The sequence below is a fragment of the Nuphar pumila genome, chromosome 15 (genome assembly GCF_984573655.1).
Source record: "Nuphar pumila chromosome 15, dmNupPumi1.hap1.1, whole genome shotgun sequence".
Lineage (NCBI taxonomy): Eukaryota > Viridiplantae > Streptophyta > Magnoliopsida > Nymphaeales > Nymphaeaceae > Nuphar > Nuphar pumila.
In genome coordinates this window covers 48315330-48340507 of record NC_143263.1, presented here as the reverse complement: position 1 = coordinate 48340507, position 25178 = coordinate 48315330, and the positions used below count along the sequence as shown (strand labels likewise).

Here is a 25178-nt window from a genome sequence, read left to right as displayed (position 1 = left end):
CTAATGTAATTTTGGGAGTAGGTTCCAAAATAGTATCTCTTACGAATCCCCACAAACCTTGACCCTTGATAAATGCTTCCAAGTGTCTCGCCCAAATGTTATAGTTGTTTCTTTCAAGTTTGAATGGCGGAATAAAGTTGGAGTTGCTTGTATTGTGTGAAAAAAATCACCCATAGTGAATTAGAAGAGAAAAACTAATCACCACCACGAACGAAAATAAGCACGCTTTTCGAGGCAACCCACCAATGCAGGGATGATCATACACCAAGCTCTGATACCATGTAAAAAGTCTTACACAATCAAGTTTCCAAATAACTTGATATTCAAAACATATGCCAACACAAAATAGCATAAAAAAGCTTCACACCACAAGAGAGAACAAATGCTTCAAATGCACTGTGTTATTGCAATGAGGGGATAAAACCCTTTCATTAATTCACTATTACAGTGGGCTCATTGCCCTTATTTATAATACATTACACTTTGAAAGAGTAGTTGGGCTATTCCCAACAGCTCTAATTAGAGCTGTTGGGAATCAGCCCAACGACTCTTATTTGACAGATTGTGTACATAAAGGAAACAAAAAGTGAAAAAGAAAAATAAATAAAATGAGAAATTACAGAAATAAGAAAATAAAAATTATAAGAATATACGTATATACTTTAAATATGTATTTATATACATATACTTATACATATACATATTCTTGTATTACAAAGAGTATGTATATGTGTATATATATATATTCAAGTATATACATATATGTATTATTTTCTAACAACATATGCCAAATACTCTGTGTTAGTTTTTTCGGTATCTCAATTAAAATATGTGAATTAATGTTGAAGAATAATCAACTCCAACCCAATTAGATCTGATAATGTCGGCTTGGGTCTGAACGCCTCTGATGAATCTGATCCTAATAGTGTGATACCCTTGTCTAATATAAGCTTATACAGAAGAGGGTTTGCTCATGGTTTGAAACCTAGTATGATTTTAGACATACGTTCGTATTTGGATCCATATCCGATATCAATTATAACGTCGGGATATTAAAAAAGTTGTTGCGTAGTTATTTTACATACATTTCTATATGTTTTGATATTTGGATCAAATTCGAGATCCATATTCTGGGTAAAAATCCATCAATTTAGGCGTACTTTTGTAATTGGATCCATATCCCAGCCAAAAATTCATAATAAACTTATTAAAACATGTAAAATGGTGGACGAATAGGGTCATACGATCCAAAACAAAGTAATCCGACCCATTATCCATGATTGTCCACACATCGTCATCAAATAATGGACATTTGGAACACAACATTCGAGTATGGTCCAAACAAACGTTGGACTTGGTACAGTTGTTACGGATTGAACAAAACCGTATTTTGTTTTGTCTTTTTGTTCATTTCGTTTAATCCTGGACAAGCCATCAAACATGCCCTTTGTGGTTCACTTTTGTTCTTGTCCATTTTGTATCTATTGATAAACATTCTTGTTAGACTCATTGGTGGACATTTTATCTTGTTATATGATTTCCTTTATTGTATGTTTTTTCTAAACTTGTTTGAGGGTTTCACTTAAACTGAAGCGTGTTCCTTGAAATATGTCTTTCAAGATTTTCCTTTTTGCCTCTTTATATGGCTTGGTCCATCACTCTTCTTTTGATACGTCCATTATTATTTGTTTGGCCTTATCGAGGTGTATTGTATGCACTTCTGTGTTGTGGAGTTAGAGTTAGTTGTTGAGGTGAGTAATTATTTCCTTTGGAGAGGAGATTTTGTTTTATCAGTGTTTGAGTTATGTGCACCCGTTAAAACTGATGTTGTTTGTTGTTTTACAATCATTTGTGAGGTGAGGGATGTGCACCTCTTGTGGTTGTAGATGGTTTGTATTGTCAGTATTGATGGTGCATGGCTATTGATATGGTTAGCTGACATTTGCTTTTGATCTATTGTTTTATGCGCGGATACACTTGAAGTTGGAGGTTAAAGAGGGGGTTGCTTGTGGTGAACAAATTGGTCTTGAGATTTGCAAATATCATTCCTTTTGTTATGTGGGTTTTTTAAAAATCTCTCCATGACCTTTCTGATAAATTTGCTTATGGACTGACGTGTTCTGTTGAAAATATGAGAGAGAGCAAAAGGGAAGGAGAGAGCTTTCAGAAATCGACAAGCACTATTCACTTGATGGCTGCGGTAATGCTCTATTAGTCTTAATAGGGTTACAATAATTTTACATGGACAAAAGTGCCCTGTATTAGTAACACATGTTACATTAGAATACAAAACCCGTGAATGGATATGGATCTTTTATCGGATCCATATTCAGTCCATATTCTAATACCCTCCCTCAAGTTGTGCATGGGAGTGAACCATGTGCAACTTGTTCTTCAAATACCAGAAACGGTGACTTGTAAGGCCTTTTGTAAACATATCAGCAACTTGGTCCTCTGAAGGCACATAAATTGGTTCAATCTCTTTGTCTACTATCTTTTGTCTGATAAAATGTTGATCAATCTCAATATGCTTAGTCCGACTGTGATGAATAGCATTAAATGCAATTTGTGAGATATCCTCTCCCATCTCTGTAAGTAGATGCCTAATCCAGGTCACTTCTGCTGTGGCAGTTGCCATAGATCTATACTCTGGCTCTGTGCTAGATCTTTCCATATTCTTTTGTTTTCTGCTACTCCATGAGACAAGATTTCTCCCAATGAAAACACAGTATCCTGAAACAGACTTCCTCTTATCTGGATCCCCTGCCCAGTCTGCATCTGTATAGGCCATTATGTCATGTTTTGGTGACTTCCATGAATATTGAATATATGTGAGTCCATCACCTACCGTTCCTTTTAGATAACGAAGGATGCATTTGACAACATCCATGTGACCAGTCTTTGGTTCATGCATGAACTGAGATACTTGATTAACAGAATATATAATGTCTGGTCTAGTAAAAGTAAGATATTGTAACATACCCACTAAACTGCGATACTTGACTGCATCAGGATATAACTCACCATCACAAATACTGAGCTTGTGGTTGACAACATTGGGTGTGGGTAGAGGTTTATAATCTGTCATTCCTGCTTTAGCCAGAAGATCAAGAGTGTATTTGTATTGAGTTAATGACATTTTTCCATCTTGTCTGTCCACCTCTACACCAAGAAAATATCTCAGTTCCCCATGGTCTTTCATTTTGAACCGATACTCAATAAAACTTTAATTCGTTGAATATGATCTGGAGCATTACCAGTGATCACAATATCATCAACATATATGAGTAAGAAAACCATAGTGGTACCATTCCTGTGTATAAACAGAGAATGATCTAGTTGGGAACGAAAGAAACCATGTTTCTGAATTTCTAAGGAGAAGCTTTCAAACCATGACCTAGAAGCTTGCTTCAAACCATAAAAAGCTCTGGTTAATTTGCATACATATTCTTTTGGGTCTCCCTCTGCATAACCTTGAGGCTGCTCCATGTAGACCTCTTCCTTTAAGTCCCCATGAAGGAATGCATTTTTAACATCAAGCTGACTAAGGATCCAACTATGTTTAATTGCCAGGCCAAGTATAATGCGAATAGTTCCCATTTTCACCACTGGGCTGAATGTCTCATCGTAATCCTGACCATATTCTTGAGTGAAACCCTTGGCTAGAAGACGTGTCTTGTACCGTTCAATGCTACCATCCGGTTTATATTTAATCTTATATACCCATTTGGAACCAACAACATTTTTATCTGGAGGACGACCAACTATCTCCCATGTTTGGCACTCATAAAGTGCCTCGATCTCCTCATTCATCACTTCAATCCATTTGTTGGATTGGATAGCTTGATGAAAACCAAGTGGTTCATCGTGTTTTTCAATCTTGGATAGAAAAATCTGAAAGTCCATAGAAAAGTTGTCATAACTAACCCATTTTTCAATAGGATGCCTTATCATGCCTGATCTTCTTGGTGCTTCTTTGTTATTAGACAATTTAACGTGTTCTTCAGCAGGTACATTTGTTTGCTCTCTGGGTCTCTTGGTATACACATTACCTTTGTATCTCAGACATTCTGTTTGTGATGCATCATTTAAAACCGTCTCACCATGTATGCTTTCAGGGAACAAATTAGTATGTTCGCCAATATGTGAAATAAGTTCAGCACTGAGCCATGGATCATACCAATTAGCAACTGCATCAATATGTTCACGATTAACGTCTGCTTTATTTTCCAGAAAACTATTTTCAATCAAAAACATTTCTGAAAATTCGAATCTTCTTACTGGCAGGATTATAGCACCTGTATCCCTTGTGTTCATCTGCATAACCTACAAATTGACACATAGAATCTTTGTCCTGAAATTTGGTTCTCATGGATTTATTAATGTGTACATAACATGTGCATCCAAAAACTCGTAAATTATCATAATCAGGATGTACACCAAATAGAGCATAACAGGGAGACTGATCTTCAAGAATAGGCATAAGAAGACGATTTATCACATAAGTAGCAGTATGAAAAGCTTCTGTCCAAAGACTAATAGGCAGGTTACAACCATGCATCATACTCATTGCACTCTCCACAATATGTCTATGTTTACGTTCGGCAATTCGATTTTGTTGTGGAGTGTACGGGCAAGAAACTCTACGTTGTATCCCATTATCTTGGAGGAAGTCTAAAAGTTCTTTGGAGGAATACTCATCACCTCCATCACATTAGAGAATTTGAATATTTTGGGAGAATTGAGTTTTAACATAGGCATGAAAATGACGAAAAATAAGAAAAACTTCTGATTTATGCTTCATAAAGAATATCCAGGTAAAACGAGAGAAACTGTCAATAAAGGATACATAATATTTGCTTCCAAAAGATGAAGGATTGGGGGCTCGGCCCTTAACATCAGAACATATTATTTCAAAAGGCATGGAAGCTCTTTTATTTATTTGATGAAAGAGAAGTACATGACTCTTGCAGACCTGACAGCTGAAACACACTTTGTCCTTCAGTAATGAAAGTGAGACAGACTCTAAAAGAAAACCATTGGACACTAATTTTTCAATAAAGACTCGACTATAATGACCATGACAGGAATGCCAAAGATTTGACTTATTGCATTTAGATATACTCAGGATACTTTTAGAGACATGATCGGACTTTGGTTTCAGGACACTGGAGGCTGGATCTTCATTGAAAATATACATGTTTCCACGCCACTCTCCTTTAGCGAACGTCTCTTTCGTTTGAAGATCCTTAACAAAGACAGAGGTAGGAGTAAATTCTACAGATGAATTTGTAGAATCAACAAGCTTAGAAACAGAGACAATGTTTTTCTTTATATTTGGTGCATGAACAACATTAGATAAAAGAATGAATGAGGACTCAGATAAAGGAATAAGGACATTGCCTACGTTCGAAATAGGGTGGTGAGTCCCATCTCCAGTTACAATATTAGACTTACCAAAATATGGGGTCAAAGTAGAGAACTTACCTGCATTGCCAGTGACATGAGTTGCTGCCCCAGAGTCCACATACCATACTCCATCATCATTCTGTTTCAAGTTCAAGTTGGCCATTGCAGACAAAAGAAGATCCTTATCATCATCACTAACCCGGAATGTACCTGCAGTTTCCGTTGTGACAACATTTCTTTGGTTTTGCATTTTGTTCCGATTTTGAGGGTTGGACCAACAGTTAGATTTGATATGACCACGTTTGTTGCACTGGTAACATGTGGGAACACTCTTTGAAGGATCGACAGTGAAATTTGGCGTAGGTAGTAACCTACGTCCACCTTGGATTTGTGCTCCTCTGCCTCTGCCACACCCCCCTCTATAGGTAATATCTCCTCGTGTACGATCAACAATCATGCCTGTGGCAAGAACATCATGCGTAGATGATTGCCCTCTTGAAGCATCTGACATGCTTTTCAAAGACATCTCATATTGGAACAATTTAGCACATAAATCCTCAAAACTGGGCAACGTAGGCAGGCATGATAAAGAAGTGACAAGAACATGATACTCAGCCCCCAGAGCACTCAGCATCTGCTGCACTTTTTCTTTATCTGACACTAGGTATCCGACAATTGCTAATTGATCTGTGATGCTTTTGACTTGATTTAAAAAATCAATAATACTCATTGACTCCTTTTTTCTCAAGAGCTGGAATTCACGCTTGAGAAATAATACCTTAGCCTCTGATATCTGAGAGTAGGTCTGAGCTAAAGTCTCCTACAATACTTTAGCTGTGCAATCATTAGGAATGAAAACCAATACCTCTTGTGATAATGTGGAAGTGATGTACGCGACGAGAGCCTGATCTCGCTTCATCCAGGCAACAAATGCAAGGTTGCGAATGATGTTCGACAATCCTCCTTCCTCTTTTGCTTCTTGAGTGATGAACTCTGAAGGCGCTGAAATTGAGCCGTCCAAATGACTTGAAAGATCTTGGCTTCGAATGAAAGGAGTAATCTGCCTTTTCCAAGTCAAATAATTATTTGTATTTAGTTTTTCTGAGACTATCTGTCCCAGAGAATTGGAAGAAATACTAGAGTTGATAGAAGTATCCATTTATAAATTTAGAAAATTAATACTTGAAGTTAAGAGGAATCAAGGACAAGAACAATGACTCTGAAAATAAATTTGAAATCGAATCAGTGAAGGAAGCTCGACGTGACTGATTTTAGATTGAGTATAGGGCCAAAAAAGGAAGAAAATGTGAAATATGGAGAGTGGAGACAATCGACTGTGATAGAAAGAATGAAGACAGGCGGTTGGTGAAGGAGAAACTGTAGTTGCTGATTTTAGACCAGTATGAAGAAGGAGAATAGTGATGTTCACGACAGATTTTAACGACAACAGATCTGAATTTTATTTCAGACCTGTCGAAAATACACAGCATATCTGAATATGTTTCAGATATGCGATGAGAATATCTGAAGATAAGAGAACGACAACAAATCTGAATTTTATTTCAGATATGTTAAAGATGGACAGCGGATCTGAAAAGATTTCAGATCTGCAACAGGAATACACGGCAGGCGAAAATAGAAGAAGTAGAAGATAGCAGGAGATAAAGTTCAGATCTATTAAAGATAGACAGCAGATCTGAGAAGATTTCAGATCTGCGACAGGAACACACAACAGGTGAAGATAGAAGAAATAGGATAAAGAAGAAGGAAGAAGAACGTGACTTGTTGACCGCAAGGAGAAGTCGACTTTCACGTCGACTGAGCAAGCCTTTCACGCCCAGAAGTTTCACTGCTCATTGACGGCAAGGGGAAGTCGACTTTCACGTCCACTGAGCAAAGCCTTTCACGTCCAAAAGTTCTGCCGCTCTGATACCATGATAAATTTGCTTATGGACTGACGTGTTCTGTTGAAAATATGAGAGAGAGCAAAGGGGAAGGAGAGAGCTTTCAGAAATTGGCAGCCACTATTCACTTGATGGCTGTGGTAATGCTCTATTAGTCTTAATAGGGTTACAATAATTTTTACATGGACAAAAGTGCCCTGTATTAGTAACACATGTTACATTAGAATACAAAATCCGTGAATGGATATGGATCTTTTATCAGATCCATATCCAGTCCATATTCTAATACTTTCTAATTCTTTCTGCGTCTTATTTTTTTCTTGTACAGAAACTGGTTATAATTTGATTTTTTTTTTATACATTATTATGTGCATTGAATATGCTTTAATTACATGTTGGGTATATATGTTAGAATATTGAGATTTGTTCCATGTTTGTTGTCTTGCTTGTTTTGTATACAACAACAACAACAACAACTACGCCTTCATCCCAAAACAATTGGGGTCAGCGATATGAACCAAAAAAGAAATTCATTTTGGGTCTTCCACATGAATCCTTTTCCTCCAATCATTTCTATCCAACGCCATGTCCTCGGTGAGGTTCAAAGCATTCATATCCTTTCCTATCATCTCCATCCAAGTCTTCCTAGGCCTACCCCGACCTCTTTTAACTAATATATTTTCCCATTTCTCCAACCTTCTAACTGGAGCATCATTAGGCCTTCGCCGAATATGTCCAAACCACCGTAAACGATTCTCTCGCATCTTATTTTCAATGGGTGCAACACCTACCTTCTTACGTATCTCTTCGTTCCGAATCTTATCTTTTATTGTATTTCCACACATCCATCTAAGCATCCGCATCTCAGCTACACTCATTTTTTGAATATGATGTCTCTTGGCAGCCCAACATTCCGTACCATATAGTAAAGTGGGTCTAATAGTCGTCCTATAAAACTTTCCCTTCAACCGCAATGGCATTCTACGATCGCACAGCACTCCAGTAGCACTTTTCCATTTCATCCACCCAACCTTTATCCTATGATTTACATCTCCATCAATTTCTCCATACTTTTGAATGATGGATCCCAAATATTTGAAATAATCATTCACCGGTATATCTTGCTCACCAAGCTTCACTACACTCCCATCACTACTTCGTTGCTTACTAAACCGACATTCCATATATTCAGTCTTACTCTTACTCAACTTAAAACCTCTAGCTTCCAATGTTTGTCTCCATAATTCTAGCTTAGCATTAACCCCAGCTCTAGACTCATCAATCAAACAATATCATCAGCAAACAACATACACCACGGTACATTTTCTTGAATTGATCTCGTAAGCTCATCCATCACTATCGCAAATAGGAAAGGGCTTAAAGCAGATCCTTGATGTAACCCAACCGTTATCGGAAAATTGGTTGACACCCCTCCACAAGTGCGGACATTGGTTACTACTCCTTCATACATATCTTTAATTATACTAATGTACTTGAGAGAAACACCTTTCTTCATCATTGTCCACCAGAGAACGTCCCTAGGTACTCTATCGTATGCCTTCTCTAAATCAATAAAAACCATATGCAAATCTTTGTTCCTCTCTCTATATCTTTCAATAAGTTGTCTAAGAAGATGTATAGCTTCCATAGTTGATCTTCCAGGCATAAAACCATCTTGCTTGTTTTGTATGAATTTAATTAATTTCTTGTTTATTGAAAACTCCTTTGAGTTCTTACTTTTGACATACATGTTGTCTTGTTTTGCTTAGTATAATTAATGAGTGGTATCTTATTTGTTGCTTAGTATAATTAATGAGTAGTATCTTATTTGAAATGCTTACCCAAACCTTTGAGACATTATTGCAAAATTGTTTTTATCATTGATTTTTTATGTCTAAATATGTGTGTTAATGAAAACATTTTATATTTTGTGCTTGTGACTCTTAGTGAGTTGTGTATCTTCATTACGAAGGTGTTCTTGGTCCATAAGTGACCACTTTGCTTTGTATCTCATTATAGCTTTTAAAACACTTATGTTTCTAATATGTATTTGTTTTTATATTTTTAGTGATCAAAATTCTACTATGATTAGAATTTATGAAAAGTATGTTGTTTTTATGGTTATAATTATCTAAACAAGAAATTCATTAAAAATTGATTTTAATGAATTGTTAGTAATGTTTCTAAAATCTTAAAATTATTGCTTGAGGTGCATATCTGATTCATTTTTAAAATTGTTTAAGTTTATAGTATCTTTATGTTTTGTTGTAGAACTTAACCATCCTCGCTTCTTATATATGAATTAATTAGAGTTATTCTTGTTCTATATATATGTATATATATTTGTTTTGAATCTAAATCAGAGTTACCGAAAGTTTCTTAGATAGGTGAGAAGCTCGCTTCGGAAGCTCGATACTTCTCGCTTCAGAAACTTGATGAGAACCTTGATTCCCTCACACTTCTCCTATGCTTTCTACACGGTTCTTCTATTCTTTTTATATGTTCTCTTACTCAACTTTTCATGTTTTTATGTGTTTTCTCTCACTCTTCTCACTCACTTCCATGTGCTTTCTCTAAATTGGTAATCATCATTTTTAGATTTTGTTAAAAATTTAATTCTTATACTAAAAAATCATGAAATTTAATATTAGTCACTTTTATTTTAGTTTTTATTTGTGTTTCATTTTGATTCTCATTCAATTCTTATATATATATTTTTATTCTTCGCTTCCCGCTTCCTATACATTTTAAAATGCATCGCTTCTCGCTTTTGCTTTTGCTTTTCATATTGTTTCCTGCCTCCGCTTTTTAGTCTGACAACCTTGATCTATATCTATTTTTTAAACTGTTGGGTTCAAACGTTTTTCATTTAATAACTATTAGGTAAAAATATCATCCTTTGTGTAGTTAGAATCTTTGTTTTGTTCTCTCAGTAGGTTCTTAAAGTTGTTATGGGTTGAAAAAAAATTATATCTTTGATGCATCATGAAGATAGAGAGAACCGATGCAGGCATTTGGAGAAGATTATCATTGAAGACTTGGATCCTTCCATTTGTTTTTTTGTATTTTCAAACTTTCGGTATTTACACCGTAAGTTTAAGGAGTGTGTTAAAAAATATATATATATATATATATATATATATATATATTTGTAATATAATGAATGTATATGATGCAGCACGGGGAGTGACTTTTCACGTTCGTTGACGGCGGCTGACGAAGGCACGACCCTCACGGTCGTGCGATGTGCAAAAATTGAGGAGAATGCCCACCAAAAATCGGTGAGGCTTGTTTTTTATTTCAATATTAACTTCAAATGAACAATGAACTGAACAATAAAATGAATAATCGTAAAGAAAAGGGGAAACATGCAATAGGAAAAGGGGAAAAGCTGCTGCAAAATCTCAATATCTCTCTGCGCATGAAACCCTAGGAGAGGGTATTAATAGGCTGCGGGTGGACCCGGGTCTCGGGTCCAGTCATGGGCCCGAGACGTGCCCCGAATCCTCCTTCTGCTGGATATGTGGCGTTTGGATCTGCGCTCGCCTGGAGTAAGTATGCAGCATGTCCCTGCATTGGGTCACCTTACCTGCAATCGGGTCTAGCTCCTGTGTTCGATCGTCCATCCTTTGAAGTGGATCGGGTTCCTGGGCCGAGTTCGGGTCACGTGGTGCAGATCCAGTCGGGTCCTGCTCTGCATCAGTATATATGTGTGATTTTGTTGTAATAAGTAATGCTTATCAGGGGCATTTTTGTCTTTTTACTTTTATATATAGGTCCGTCTTATAGGAATAATTTTGTATTTATTTTGATTTTTATATTTTTTATATTTGCCTTGGTTTTGAAGGTCACTTTTAGTTGGGTTCTTTTTGGACAAGTCAACATAAAAGAGTTGTTGGAACAATCCAACAACTCTATTTCTTGCTGCTCTATTGAGACTACCTCTTATGTATAAATAAGGGTAAAAACCAGAGTTACCGGAAGCGCCTATACAGTAGGGGAAGCGCGCTCTCTCGATACACGTTTTGGAAGCGTGAAACGTCGCGCTTTCGAAATGCGTGGGGGAAGCGTCCCTTTTTTTGAGGAGCGCTCTTCTCCCTTGCTTCCCCCTCACTTCCTTCTTTTTTTCATTTTTCATTTTTATTTTTTATTTTTTTTTCTTTTTTCGCTTCCCCTTCGCTTCTGGTTCGCTTCCTAGGTCACTTCCAAGACAGTTCGTGATTCGCTTCTAAGTCGTCCCATGCTTCTGGCTTCTTAAATTTTTGAAAGTGCCTTTCTTCCCGCTCTCGCTTCCTCGACTGACAACCATGGTAAAAACCTCCCATTGGTTTTCTATAATTTTCCTAATTATTCTAATAAATAAGATTATATTTTTTATGTTCTTGTGTTATTGTTTTGACTCTTTGAAGTCTTGTATATGCACTTTGTGCTTGTGTAGTGCCTTAGTGCTTTTGTAATGTTCTTTATTGGACTTGTAATTGAGCTTGTGCACTTTGTATTTTGTTTTTTCACATATTTCATTACATACATTTGGTCGTGTCTCCTTTTTCTTTTTTCATTTGTATTTTTTGGTATTTTTCATGAAACAAACCTTACATGTCATCTACATGTTTAGGTTAGTGCGAATCGGTTCTTAGATTGTCCGATTATGATACATAGATAAGTTTTTATAAGGTTTGAAAAATCAACAGCCTACAATCCTGGGCCATAAAATTGTGCTTTTTTCATCAAAAAAACATTATCCAAAAGCTGGTTCCCACTATTTTGAACATGCTGAATCCATCCATGAGGCCAGATTGGATCAAAACAACTCATGCCATGGAGATCCAAAGGCATTTGTACGTAATGACACCATTACCAAATGTTTTATATATATATATATATATATATATATAGAGAGAGAGAGAGAGAGAGAGGTGCCTACCAAAGTTAGGAGCTTATCCGAGTGAATGAGGGTTTTAGAGGTGTTTTTTGCAAATCTCACTGTTAGTTTTGTTCGGCATGGTCGATTTGCTAGAAAATGACACTTGGATCATGTTTTTTGATGAAAAACATTATTTTTTCAGGCTTGAATGTTTATGAAAATTGTAGACCATCTATTTTCAAACCTTATAAAACTACCCATGAGAGAGAGAGAGAGAGAGAGAGAGAGAGAGAGAGAGAGAGAGAGAGAGAGAGAGAGAGAGAGAGAGGGAGGATGTACACTATTGTCATCAACCAGGATAGTTGTCTGAGCATCTACTGATGGGTTAGGTATGACAGGTGAGCCAAGGGCTAACTTAACAGATAATTAGGGTTAATAATATTTCTGCATGCGTGCAAGGATATGCAAGCAATCAGGTTCATTAACTTGCTTTCCATGAATGTTTCTTTCCCTTGTTCTTTTTCTCCTTTATGTTTCAATTCGTAATTGAAGCATTATCATCCCATTTTCCTTTTGTTCTCTGTGCTGCATGAAAATTTTCACTCAAGGGGCTTTATGACTCATGTTAATAAACTAAGCAAGTTTATTCACAAATGTATACAACCTTTGTAGCCACTTAAGAACTTTACTCACTACAGGTCGTGCTTCTACTTTCTGGAATTCTTAAATGTTGTATACATGATCTGAAACTACTGATCATATGTTAGATATCTGATGCCATTCGTGATGGAGCGGAAGGTTTCTTCAGAACCCAATATGGAACAATTTCCAAAATGGCGATGTTGCTAGCATTGGTGATTTTTTGTATATATTTGTTCCGTAGTACCACTCCTCAACAGGAATCATCTGGGCTTGGGAGGTTCTCTATTGTTTCTTGATTAACTATATTTGTTCACATTTCTTTTGTGAACTAAGCTTGCAACTCTTTGATGCCTTATGACATTCTTTCAGGTCGACTTCTGCATATGTTACTGTAGTGGCATTCCTTCTAGGAGCTCTATGTTCCGGTATTGCTGGATATGTCGGAATGTGGGTATCAGTGCGTGCAAATGTTCGGGTATCTAGTGCTGCCAGGCGATCTGCAAGAGAGGCATTACAGGTTTCCTGTTGTATTAAAGCTTTTGCAATTAGAAAAATTATTTAGCATTTGAGAGTATTGAGAGGTTGATCATCTTTATACAGGTTGCTGTCCGTGCAGGTGGATTTTCAGCCCTTATTGTTGTCGGAATGGCTGTCATAGGGGTGGCCATTCTTTATGCAGCATTTTATGTTTGGTTGGAAGTGGACTTGCCTGGTTCAATGAAGGTCACAGAATGTGAGTATTGATCCTCTTGGTTGGTGCCGTTCTATTTTATCGGCTGATGTTCTGTGACTAGAAAAATATTTGTTTCTTCCTAGTAATTGTCTAGTACAATAAGAATTTCTTGGTAGTTAGGATATATTTTTGCTTTTCTCTCAGTAATTGTGAGGTATGTAAATTACCAATTTTTCATTAAGAATCTCTTGGATGTGGATTTTTGGGTAATTTTTCTCTTTTGTTTTCAATAAAGATGGTTATATAAACATAACTTTTCTTCCATGCATCACATCAGTGACTAGCATCTCATAGGAATTTCTGCACAGAAACTTGTGTTCATTCTGCTATGCAGTTGCTAATTTTTCTGTTTCTCTTTGTTATTCTTGTTTCTATCTTAAGGATGTGGAATGATGTTACGAGAAACAACAGCGTCCAGCTTACATTTATCAATTGCTAAATCCTTTTGAGATTATATGTTAACTAGATTTACTTTTCAGGCGCTCCTATCTGTTTTCAAACTTCTAACATCTAGACTGTACTTTATATATTAATCAGTCTTTATTTACTCATTTGAAGTCGTTTGTAAGTCCATAGTGATGGTTCCTAAGCTTCTATTTTGCCTATTTCAGATAGGCATCTCTGCACTCATTAGCATGGATGGTGCTTAGCCTACTTTTATTATGTTTTTACAGTACCTCTTCTCCTGGTTGGCTATGGTTTTGGAGCCTCATTTGTTGCACTCTTTGCACAACTTGGTGGTGGAATTTTCACTAAAGCAGCTGATGTTGGAGCCGATCTTGTTGGTAAAGTAGAGCAGGGCATTCCTGAAGATGACCCACGCAACCCTGCTGTCATTGCAGATTTGGTATTTTTTTCCCTGCCTTTTCTTGTCCGATTCATAATTCCCGTGTTAGCATAAGATAACATCTTGAATATCTATTGCCTTTGTTGGTTAATGATGCAATCAGATCTTGCACATGGGATCTAGTTGTTTTGGTGGCACTCTTCTTTTTTTGGCATTGCAATGACTAACATTCCAAATTTCTAAAATCCAGCCCAAGCAAACAAGTATTTGGTTTTCATTTCTGTTCTTTTTGTGAAGAATGATTTCACAATAGCTCCGAAAGTTGGTTTCTAGGAAAAATAACATAGTCTATAGCATTGTAGTATATATTGTTAAAACATATGTAATAATACCATAATACCCGATAGGAGTATTATGGTCATTTCACAAAGTACCCCATAGGGGTACTTATTTTGTTTCTTTTATTTCACCATTTTTTATTTTTCTTTTTATTTTTATTTTTGTATTTTTTGGATACCGAAAAGGGGCCCCACAATGGAGTCGTTGGGCCCCCCAACGGTCACATATGTGACCGTTGGGGGCTCCCAACGACTCTATTGGGAGCCCCTTTGGTCTCCTTTTCTTATAAATAGGGGGAACCCCCCATGTATGTTGTATTGCTCTTGAGAGCTCCTCTTCAATAATAGTGATATTATTTTTCATGTGTAGCCTTTTTATAAGGCCCTTTGTATATCCCTTAGTGGATTTTCTCTTTTGTGCTTGTTGCACTTGTCCGTGTGGGACATAGTGAATGCTTTAGCATTCTTGGTTTCTTTCGCTTATTTCATTACATGGTATCAGAGCCATAAGATCTACTAAAGGTAAAATCTTGTCTCTCTCTACTTCTTTTCTTTCTCACATCTTCATTGTGTAGCAATGGAAGTCAAGATCGATCTATCATTCAAACTCAATGGAAAAAATTACATGATGTGGGCATCCGCAATGGAGAATAATCTCAAAGGCAAGAAGCTTTGGGGTTATGTAATGGGAACCGTTCCGGAACCCCAACTTAAGCTCACAAAGATGGAAGGAGATCAAGAGAAAGCACTTGAAGGCGATGCTCGTCTCAAGGCCATTGAAGATTATAATCATCAAATGAAAGATTGGGAGAGCAACCATGCAAAAATCCCAGCATGGTTTATGAATAATGTCGAACTTAAGGTATGTGCAAATATTGCAAAATTCCGTCGGGCAAATGAAGCTTGGTTTTTTATGAAGGGTATGTTTACCCAAAAGGATCTTGCAAGAGCTTATTTCTTGCAAGAAAAAGTAAGAACCACAAAACAAGGAGACATGAGCATACAAGATTACTATAGTGCTCTAAATCCTTTGTGGGATGAATTGGCTCTTTTAGAGCTTAAATGGGTATCTATGGAGGATGTGGTTCTAAGACAAAAACAAATGGAACAAGATAGATTGTTTCAATTTTTATTTGGGCTTCGTCCCGAATTTGAACAAGTGAGATCCTCACTTCTCCATAGATCCACGTTTTCTCCCTTAGAAGAAGCTATTGCCGAGATTACTCAAGAAGAGACTAGGCATAGCATGGGTAAAAGCATAGAGGAAGTTCTTGCCGTATCTAAACCCGGCAATCATGTTAAAACATACAAACCACCTCATTTTGATAAGCAAGGGAGTGGTGGAAGAAAAATGATTATATGTCACCATTGTTATGAGCCGGGACATATTAAACCCGTTTGCCCAAAGCTAAATGGAGCATTCAAGCCAAAGGTGGCTTCCGTTGAAGAATCCACCACCAAAGAAGATGACGGCAAGAACGGGGATCTCAAAGATACTCTTGGACAAATCTTCTTGGCTCTTCAACAAATTTTAAAGGTCACTTCTTCCACCTCCGGTGCCGCCATTGCCTCATCATCACCTCCCGGTACGTACTCTTGGATTTTAGATTCCGGAGCTTCTTTTCACATGACCCCTCATGAAAATGCATTAACCAATGTGCACACCAATTCAAAAATGTCTTGTGTCTCTACGGCCGATGGAACTTTTCTCAAAATAAATGGTGTTGGAACTCTTGATTCTAAAAATGTTCAAAATTTCCTTGTTCCAAAAGTTAGAATAGTTCCAAAATTAAATCTTAACCTCTTTTCCGTTTCTCAAATAGCCGACCATGGATGTGAACTATCTTTCTCATTCCAAGGGTGCTTTGTGCAGGATCTCCGGTCCGGGAAGCGGATTGGGCAAGGCCATAGGAAGGGAGACCTTTATTTTATGGATAATTTAATGCTTCCAAATACCTCATTTTGTACTTATGTCCAAGACAAAAATATTGAAACTTGGCATAAAAGGCTTGGACATCCAAGTTACTCTAAAATGTATCTTTTTCCTTTTGGACACAAGTTTTGTAAAGAAAAAGATATCAATTGCAAAGATTGCATTTTTGGCAAAATGAAGTCTACTGCTTTTCCTATTAGATCCTTTGTGACAACAAGACCTTTTGAATTGGTGCATTCCGATGTTTGGGGGCCATCTCCGGTTCTATCTAAAGGTGGTTATTCATATTATGTTACTTTTATTGATGATTATACTAGATATGTATGGATTTATTTTCTTAACTTTAAATCGGAAGTTTTTAACTTCTTTAAAGAATTCCATGCAAAAATTCAAAATCAATTTCAAAGTCAAATATCCATTCTTAGATCCGATTCGGGTGGAGAGTACTTATCAAATGATTTTCAATCATATCTAAAACAACATGGCATTTGTCATCAAAAATCTTGCCCAAGAACTCCTCAACAAAACGGTCTAGCGGAAAGAAAACATAGGCATATTTTGGAAACCACTAGATCCTTACTCATTTCTAAAAATATTCCTAAAAATTTTTGGGCCGAAGCCGTGTTAACCTCCACCTATTTAATCAATAGGATGCCATCTTCAAAATTGAATAATATCTCTCCTTATGAAAAACTTTTTAATATGACACCCGACTACAATCGTCTTCAGATTTTTGGGTGTAAATGCTTTGTTCTTTTACATAAAAGAGATAAATTGTCACCTAAAGCAATAGAATGTGTATTTTTAGGATATGGTGAAAATCAAAAAGGCTATAGATGCTTTGATCATAAAAACAATAAGTTATTTGTCTCTAAAGATGTAACCTTTTTAGAAGATGAAAATAGATTTGACATATTGGAAAAATCAAATGAAATTGATTATATGTTTATCAATGATCTTTTAGAAGATTCAAATGATGACTCTTTGAGTCATCCGGAAATTTTAGAAAATACTCATGATTCTCATGATAATGATGTATCACCAACTAATGGTGACAATCTCCAAGTATACACTCGGCGTGAGGAAGCCCAACCTATTAGTGCTTTAGAAAAATTCTTGCGGCTTAATGAACCCCTAGAAGAAACCTCCCTTAGGCGTTCTTCTAGAGAATCAATTCCACCTAATAGGTTTGTCTCATATGAAACTCTTTCACCTAAATATAGAGCTTGTCTAATAGCTTTGCATTCTTACTATGAACCCTTCCATTATAATCAAGCAAAAAGTATACCTCATTGGGTTGAAGCAATGAAAGTTGAACTAGATGCTTTAAATAAAGCTAAAACTTGGGAAATAGTTCACCTTCCTCCAAATAAGAAAGCTATAGGATGTCGATGGGTCTACAAAGTCAAAACCAAAAGTGATGGTTCCCTAGAGCGTTATAAAGCTAGATTAGTTGCTAAGGGATACTCACAAGAATATGGCATCGATTATGAGGAAACTTTTGCTCCCGTGGCTCGCATGACAAGCGTTAGAACTTTAATTGCAGTAGCATCATCTAAGAAATGGCCTATATTCCAATTAGATGTTAAAAATGCCTTTCTTAATGGTCAGTTGAATGAAGAAATATATATGTATTAGAATACAGATCGGATATGGATCCAGTACTAGATCCATATCCATACAGAATAGGTTCATGTGTATTGTACATTACTAACCAGGGGCAATCTTGCCATTGTAAAATATCATTATAAACCTATTTTATATACTAATGATGTTTTAGTGCAGCACACAGAAAACAAGTGGCTGCCGATTCAAGAAAGTCTCTCCTCTCTTTTCCCCTCCTCCTTCTGGGTATTCACGTGTACGAGGTTCAGGCTGAAGGTACGTGATTTCTCTCATGGTATCAAAGCAGCGATTGGTCTGGGCGTAAAGATATCTTCATCAGGGATCGTGAAAGGGCCTGCTCCTTCTTCTCTTCAGAGAGCCGAGTTCCTGTACCTGCTCCTTCTTCCCTTCAGACAAGCCGATCTTCAGTCAAGTTACAAACAGGTCACGCCTGCTCCTTCTCCTCTTTAGAGGGCCGAGTTCTCAGACAAGATCGTGAAAGGGCCTGCTCCTTCTTCTCTTCAGAGAGCCGAGTTCCTGTACCTGCTCCTTCTTCCCTTCAGACAAGTCGATCTTCAGTCAAGTTACAAACAGGTCACGCCTGCTCCTTCTTCCCTTCAGACAAGTCGATCTTCAGTCAAGTTACAAACAGGTCACGCCTGCTCCTTCTTCTCTTCAGAGGACCGAGTTCTCAGACAAGCCGATCTTCGGTCGAGTTACAAACAGGTCACGCCTGCAAACAGGTCACGCCTGTTTTATTTTTTTTCTGTCACGCCTGCCGATCTTCAGTCGAGTTACAAATAGGTCACGCCTGTTTTATTCCTCTTTTTTTTTTGTTGTCACGCCTGCCTGTTTTACTTCTGAAATAATTCATCTCTGTCACGTCTGTTGGTCTGAAAACTGCTTTGTCAGACTGCTGCTTTATTCTCTTCTACTTAGCCTTGCATTGTTCTATCGTTTTTCCCTTTTCTTCTTGTTACTTCAGTCGAACCCTTTGTTCCACAACAGGAACCGAGTCCTTGTTCTTTCTCTTCTGGAATTTTACTTCCTGTCACGTCTATTTTATCTCTTTCTGCTTCAGCCACAAGTGTTTTCCTTTCAACTTCAGTCATTAATACTTCAGGCAAGCCGTGTCTTCCCGTTGTCAACCAGCTACCAATGGATACTTCAGGAAATTCGGGTCTTCCTTCCAGCTTTCTTGGACAGCTAGTTTCAGAAAAATTGACTACTAACAACTACCTGACTTGGAAAAGGCAAATTGCCCCTTTTATTCGTAGTCAAGACCTTTCAGGCCACTTGGATGGGTCTACTCCTATACCTCCAGAATTTATCATAACCGAAACCAAAGAAGATGGAGGATTGCCGAGTACTATTCGCAATCCTGCATTTGTTTCTTGGATGAAGCGCGATCAGGCTCTTGTTGCATACATCACTTCCACATTATCTCAAGAGATATTGATTTCCATTCCTGATGATTGCACATCCAAAGTTTTGTGGGAGGTTTTAGCTCAGACGTATTCTCAGATATCAGAGGCTAAAGTGTTGTTCCTCAAACGCGAATTTCAGATGTTAAGAAAGGGGGCAATGAGCATTATTGAATTCTTAAATCAAGTTAAAAGCATTACGGACCAGTTAGCCATGGTTGGATATCCAGTATCAGATAAAGAAAAGGTGCAACAAACATTGAATGCCTTGGGATCAGAATATCATGTCCTTGTGACCTCCTTATTATGCTTACCTACTTTACTCAGTTTTGAGGAATTACGTGTCAAACTGCTCCAATACGAAATGACTCTGAAGAGCATGTCTGATACTTCAACTGGACAATCATCCACGCATGAGATTCTTGCCACAGGGGTGATAGTTGATCGAGCACGAGGGGGACGTGGCAGAGGCAGGGGAACTGCCAACCAGGGTGGACGCGGATTACTACCCACACCAAATTCCACAGCCAGTTTTTCAAGGAATGTTCCCACATGCTATCAGTGTAATAAACGGGGTCACATTAAAGCCAATTGTTGGTTCAACCCGCAGAATCGAAACAGATCGCAAAATAATAGAAATATTGCTACACCAGGAACTGCAGGTACCTTTCGAGTCAGTGATGATGCTAAGGATCTTCTCCTATCTGCGATGGCCAATTTGAACTTGAAGCAGAATGATGATGGAATATGGTATGTTGACTCCGGGGCAGCGACTCATGTTACTGGCAATGCAGGTAAATTCTCTACTTTGGTTCCCTATTCTGGAAAATCTAATATTGTAACTGGAGATGGGACTCACCACCCTATTTCAAACATAGGCAATGTCCTTATTCCTTTGACTGAGTCATCTATTCCTTTATCTGATGTTGTTCATGCACCAAATATAAAGAAAAACATTGTCTCTGTATCTAAACTTGTTGACTCTACCAATTCATCTGTGGAATTTACTCCTACTTCTGTCTTTGTCAAGGATCTTCAAACGAAGGAGATGTTCGCTAAAGGAGAGCGACGCGGAAACATGTATGTCTTCAATGAAGATCCAGCCTCCAGTGTCTTGAAGCCCAAGTCTGATCACGTTTCTGAAAATGTCCTAAGTTTATCCAAATGTAATAAGCCAGATCTCTGGCATTCTCGTCTTGGTCATTGTAGTCAAGTTTTTATTGAAAAGTTAGTGTCCAATGGTTTTCTTTCAGAGTCTGTTTCAGTTTCATTAAAGAATAAAATATGTTCCAGTTGTCAAGTTTGCAAGAGTCGTGTACTTCCCTTTCATCAAATAAATAAAAGATCTTCTATTCCTTTTGAGATAATATGTTCTGATGTTTGGGGGCCAGCTCCCAATCCTTCTTCTTCTGGAAGTAAATACTATGTATCTTTTATTGACAGTTTTTCCCGTTTTACCTGGATATTCTTCATGAAACACAAATCAGAGGTTTTTTCTTATCTTTCGTCACTTTCATGCCTATGTTAAAAATCAATTCTCCCAAAATATTCAAATTCTCCAATGCGATGGAGGTGGTGAGTATTCCTCCAAAGAATTTTTAGATTTCCTCAAAGATAATGGGATACATCGTAGAGTTTCTTGCCCGTATACTCCACAACAAAATGGAATTGCTGAGCGTAAACACAGACATATTGTGGAAAGTGCAATGAGTATGATGCATGGTTGTAATTTGCCCATCAACCTTTGGACAAAAGCTTTTCACACTGCCACTCATGTGATAAATCGTCTTCCCATGCCTATCCTTGAAAATCAGTCTCCCTATTATGTTCTCTTTGGTATGCAGCCTAATTATGATGAGTTACGAGTTTTTGGATGCACATGTTATGTACATGTTGACAAATCCATGAGAAACAAATTTCAAGACAAAGCCTCTATATGCCAGTTTGTAGGTTATGCAGATGAACACAAGGGGTACAGGTGTTATGACCACATCAATAAACGGATCAGAATTTCCAGAAATGTTGCCTTTGATGAAAATAGCTTTCCAGAAAATAAAGCTAATTATGATCGTGAATATGGTGATATGGCTGATAATTGGTATAATCCATGGCTCAGTGCTGAACTTATTTCGCATACTGCTGAATGTACCACTTTGGCTCCTGAAGACATACATAATGAGACGGTTTCAGATAAGGTGTCGGAAACAGAATGTCAGAGATACAAAGGCAATGTCTACACCAGAAGACCTAGAGCGCAAACAGATGCACCTGTTGGAGAACACATGACATTCCCCAATAACGTGGAAGCCCCAAGAAGATCAAGCAGGATAAGGCACCCAATTGAAAAATGGGTAAGTTACGATAACTTCTCAATGAATTTTCAGATTTTTCTTTCCAAGGTTGAAAAACATGAAGAACCAATTGGATTTTGTCAAGCTGTTCAATCTGACAAATGGATTGAGGCGATGAATGAGGAAATAGAGGCACTTCATGAGTGTCGAACATGGGAAATAGTTGGTCGTCCCCCAGATAAAAATGTTGTTGGCTCAAAATGGGTGTATAAAATTAAATATAAACCGGATGGGAGCATTGAACGATACAAGGCACGTCTTGTTGCCAAAGGTTTCACCCAAGAATATGGTGAAGACTATGATGAGACCTTCAGCCCAGTAGTGAAAATGGGAACCATTCGCATTATCCTCGGCCTGGCCATTGAGCATGGATGGAGCCTTAGTCAGCTTGATGTCAAAAATGCATTTCTTCATGGGGACTTAAAGGAAGAGGTCTATATGGAGCAACCTCAAGGTTATGCAGAGGGAGACCCAAAAGCATATGTATGTAAATTAACCAGAGCATTGTATGGTTTAAAACAAGCCTCCCGGTCATGGTTTGAAAGCTTCTCCTCAGAGATTCAGAACCACGGTTTTATTCGTTCCCAACTAGACCATTCTTTATTCATATACAGGGATGGAATCACTGTAGTTTTCTTACTTATATATGTTGATGATATAGTGGTCACTGGTAATGATCCAGAGCATATTCAACAAATTAAAGTTTTGCTGAGTATGCGATTTAAGATGAAAGATCTCGGAAAACTAAGGTATTTTCTTGGTGTAGAGGTGGACAGACAGGGTGGAGAAATGTCATTAACTCAACACAAATACACTCTTGATCTTTTGGCCAAAGCAGGAATGACAGATTGCAAACCTGTGCCCACACCCAGTGTTGTCAATCAAAAACTCAGCATTTGTGATGGTGAGTTGTATCCTGATACAAGCAAGTATCGCAGTTTAGTGGGCATGTTACAGTATCTTACTTTTACTAGACCAGATATTGTATATTCTGTAAATCAAGTATCTCAGTTTATGCATGAACCAAAGACTGGTCATATGGATGCCGTCAAGCGTATTCTCCGATATCTAAAAGGCACGGTGGGTGATGGCCTCAGATATGCTCAATCTTCATGTACAACACCGAAACATGACATATTGGCCTATACAGATGCAGACTGGGCAGGAGACCCAGATGAAAGAAGGTCGGTTTCAGGATACTGTGTTTTCATTGGAAGCAATCTTATCTCATGGAGTAGCAAAAAACAGAAAGCTGTGGCAAGGTCTAGCACGGAGGCAGAATATAGATCTATGGCAGCTACCACAGCAGAAGTAACATGGGTTAGGCATCTCCTTACAGAAATGGGAGAGAGTATCTCAAGCTCAACCCTCATGTGTGATAATAGAAGTGCTGTACAAATTGCGTTCAATCCTGTTTATCATGGACGGACCAAACATATTGAGATTGATCAACATTTCATCAGACAAAAGATAGCAGACAAAGAGATTGAACCGATCTATGTGCCTTCAGAAGACCAAGTTGCTGACATGTTCACAAAAGGTCTCACAAGTAACCGCTTTTGGTATCTGAAGAACAAGTTGCACATGGTTCAATCCCATGCACAACTTGAGGGAGGGTATTAGAATACAGATCGGATATGGATCCAGTACTGGATCCATATCCATACAGAATATGTTCATGTGTATTGTACATTACTAACTAGGGGCAATCTTGCCATTGTAAAATATCATTATAAACCTATTTTATATACTAATGATGTTTTAGTGCAGCACACAGAAAACAAGTGGCTGCCGATTCAAGAAAGTCTCTCCTCTCTTCTCCCCTCCTCCTTCTGGGTATTCACGTGTACGAGGTTCAGGCTGAAGGTACGTGATTTCTCTCAATATGGACCCTCCGTCGGGAATCAGTGTTAACCAAGGTCAAACCCTTCGGTTATTAAAAGCCTTATATGGTCTTAAACAAGCCCCTAAGGCTTGGTATGATAGATTTAGTGCTATCATGTTACAATTGGGATTTCGCTCCTGTTATACTGACACTGCTCTTTTTGTTAAACATGCAGGTAATAGTATCATCATCCTTCTGCTTTATGTTGATGATATGATCATCACTGGCAATGATGAAAGCGGTATTCTTAAAGTTAAAAATATGTTAAAACATAATTTTGATATGTCTGATCTGGGTTTTCTCAGGTACTTTCTTGGTATAGAAGTTGCATACTCTCCCCGAGGGTATATATTGTCATAGATGAAGCTTGCTGCAGACATATGTTCCAAATCTGGGATTTCAGATGATAAAAAGGTGGAAACTCCCGAGGTTATCAATGCTAAACTACGACTGGAGGATGGAGTTCTGCTGGATGATCCTACGCCCTACAGGCAACTCATAGGCTCCCTCACCTATCTGACTATCACCAGGCCCGATATTGCTCATGCTGTGCACTCTGCAAGCCAATTTCAGCATGCTCCTACATCTGTGCATATGAGTGCTGTGCTCCGGATCATTCGATATATTAAAAATACTTTGACTAAAGGGCTATTCCTATCCTCACTCTCTTCCTTAGATTTACTAGCTTATACTGATGCTGACTGGGGAGGAAACCCAAATGATCGAATCTCAACTACTGGCTTTTGTGTGTTCCTAGGAGATTCACTAATTGCTTGGAGGTGCAAGAAACAGCAGAAAGTCTCATTGTCTTCTACTAAAGCAGAATACAGGGCTATGGCAACTACTACAATGGAGCTGGTGTGGCTTCGAAGTCTTCTTCAATATATGGGAGTCGAAATTACCGGGGCTTCGAAGCTTTGTTGCGATAACAAAAGTGCCATCTACATTGTCAGCAACCACACTTTCCATGAGAGGACGAAACATATTGAAATGGACTGTCATTATGTACGTGATGAATATCTTCGTGGGACAGTAACACTGCCATATGTCACTTCAGAATATCAACTTGCCGATTTCTTCACCAAAGCCCTGCCTGCTCCTCGCTTCTTGTTCCTCCTTGGCAAACTTTCGGTCATTCCCCCGTAAAGTTTGAGGGGGGGTGTTAAAACATATGTAATAATACCATAATACCCGATAGGGGTATTATGGTCATTTCACAAAGTACCCCATAGGGGTACTTATTTTGTTTCTTTTATTTCACCATTTTTTATTTTTCTTTTTATTTTTATTTTTGTATTTTTTG

At 37.8% G+C, this 25178-nt stretch overlaps 1 protein-coding gene across 1 annotated transcript in view; it reads left to right on the top strand.

The window, feature by feature from the left end:
* The window catches only part of LOC149815366 (pyrophosphate-energized membrane proton pump 3-like), a 50874-nt gene that overhangs the window by 12221 nt on the left and 13475 nt on the right, over positions 1-25178 (top strand). Inside the window, exons 4-7 of the mRNA XM_089989409.1 lie at positions 12945-13096; positions 13189-13336; positions 13420-13552; positions 14227-14399. Of these exons, the coding sequence (XP_089845535.1) occupies positions 12945-13096; positions 13189-13336; positions 13420-13552; positions 14227-14399 (606 nt within the window). The remainder of the gene's footprint in view (positions 1-12944; positions 13097-13188; positions 13337-13419; positions 13553-14226; positions 14400-25178) is intronic.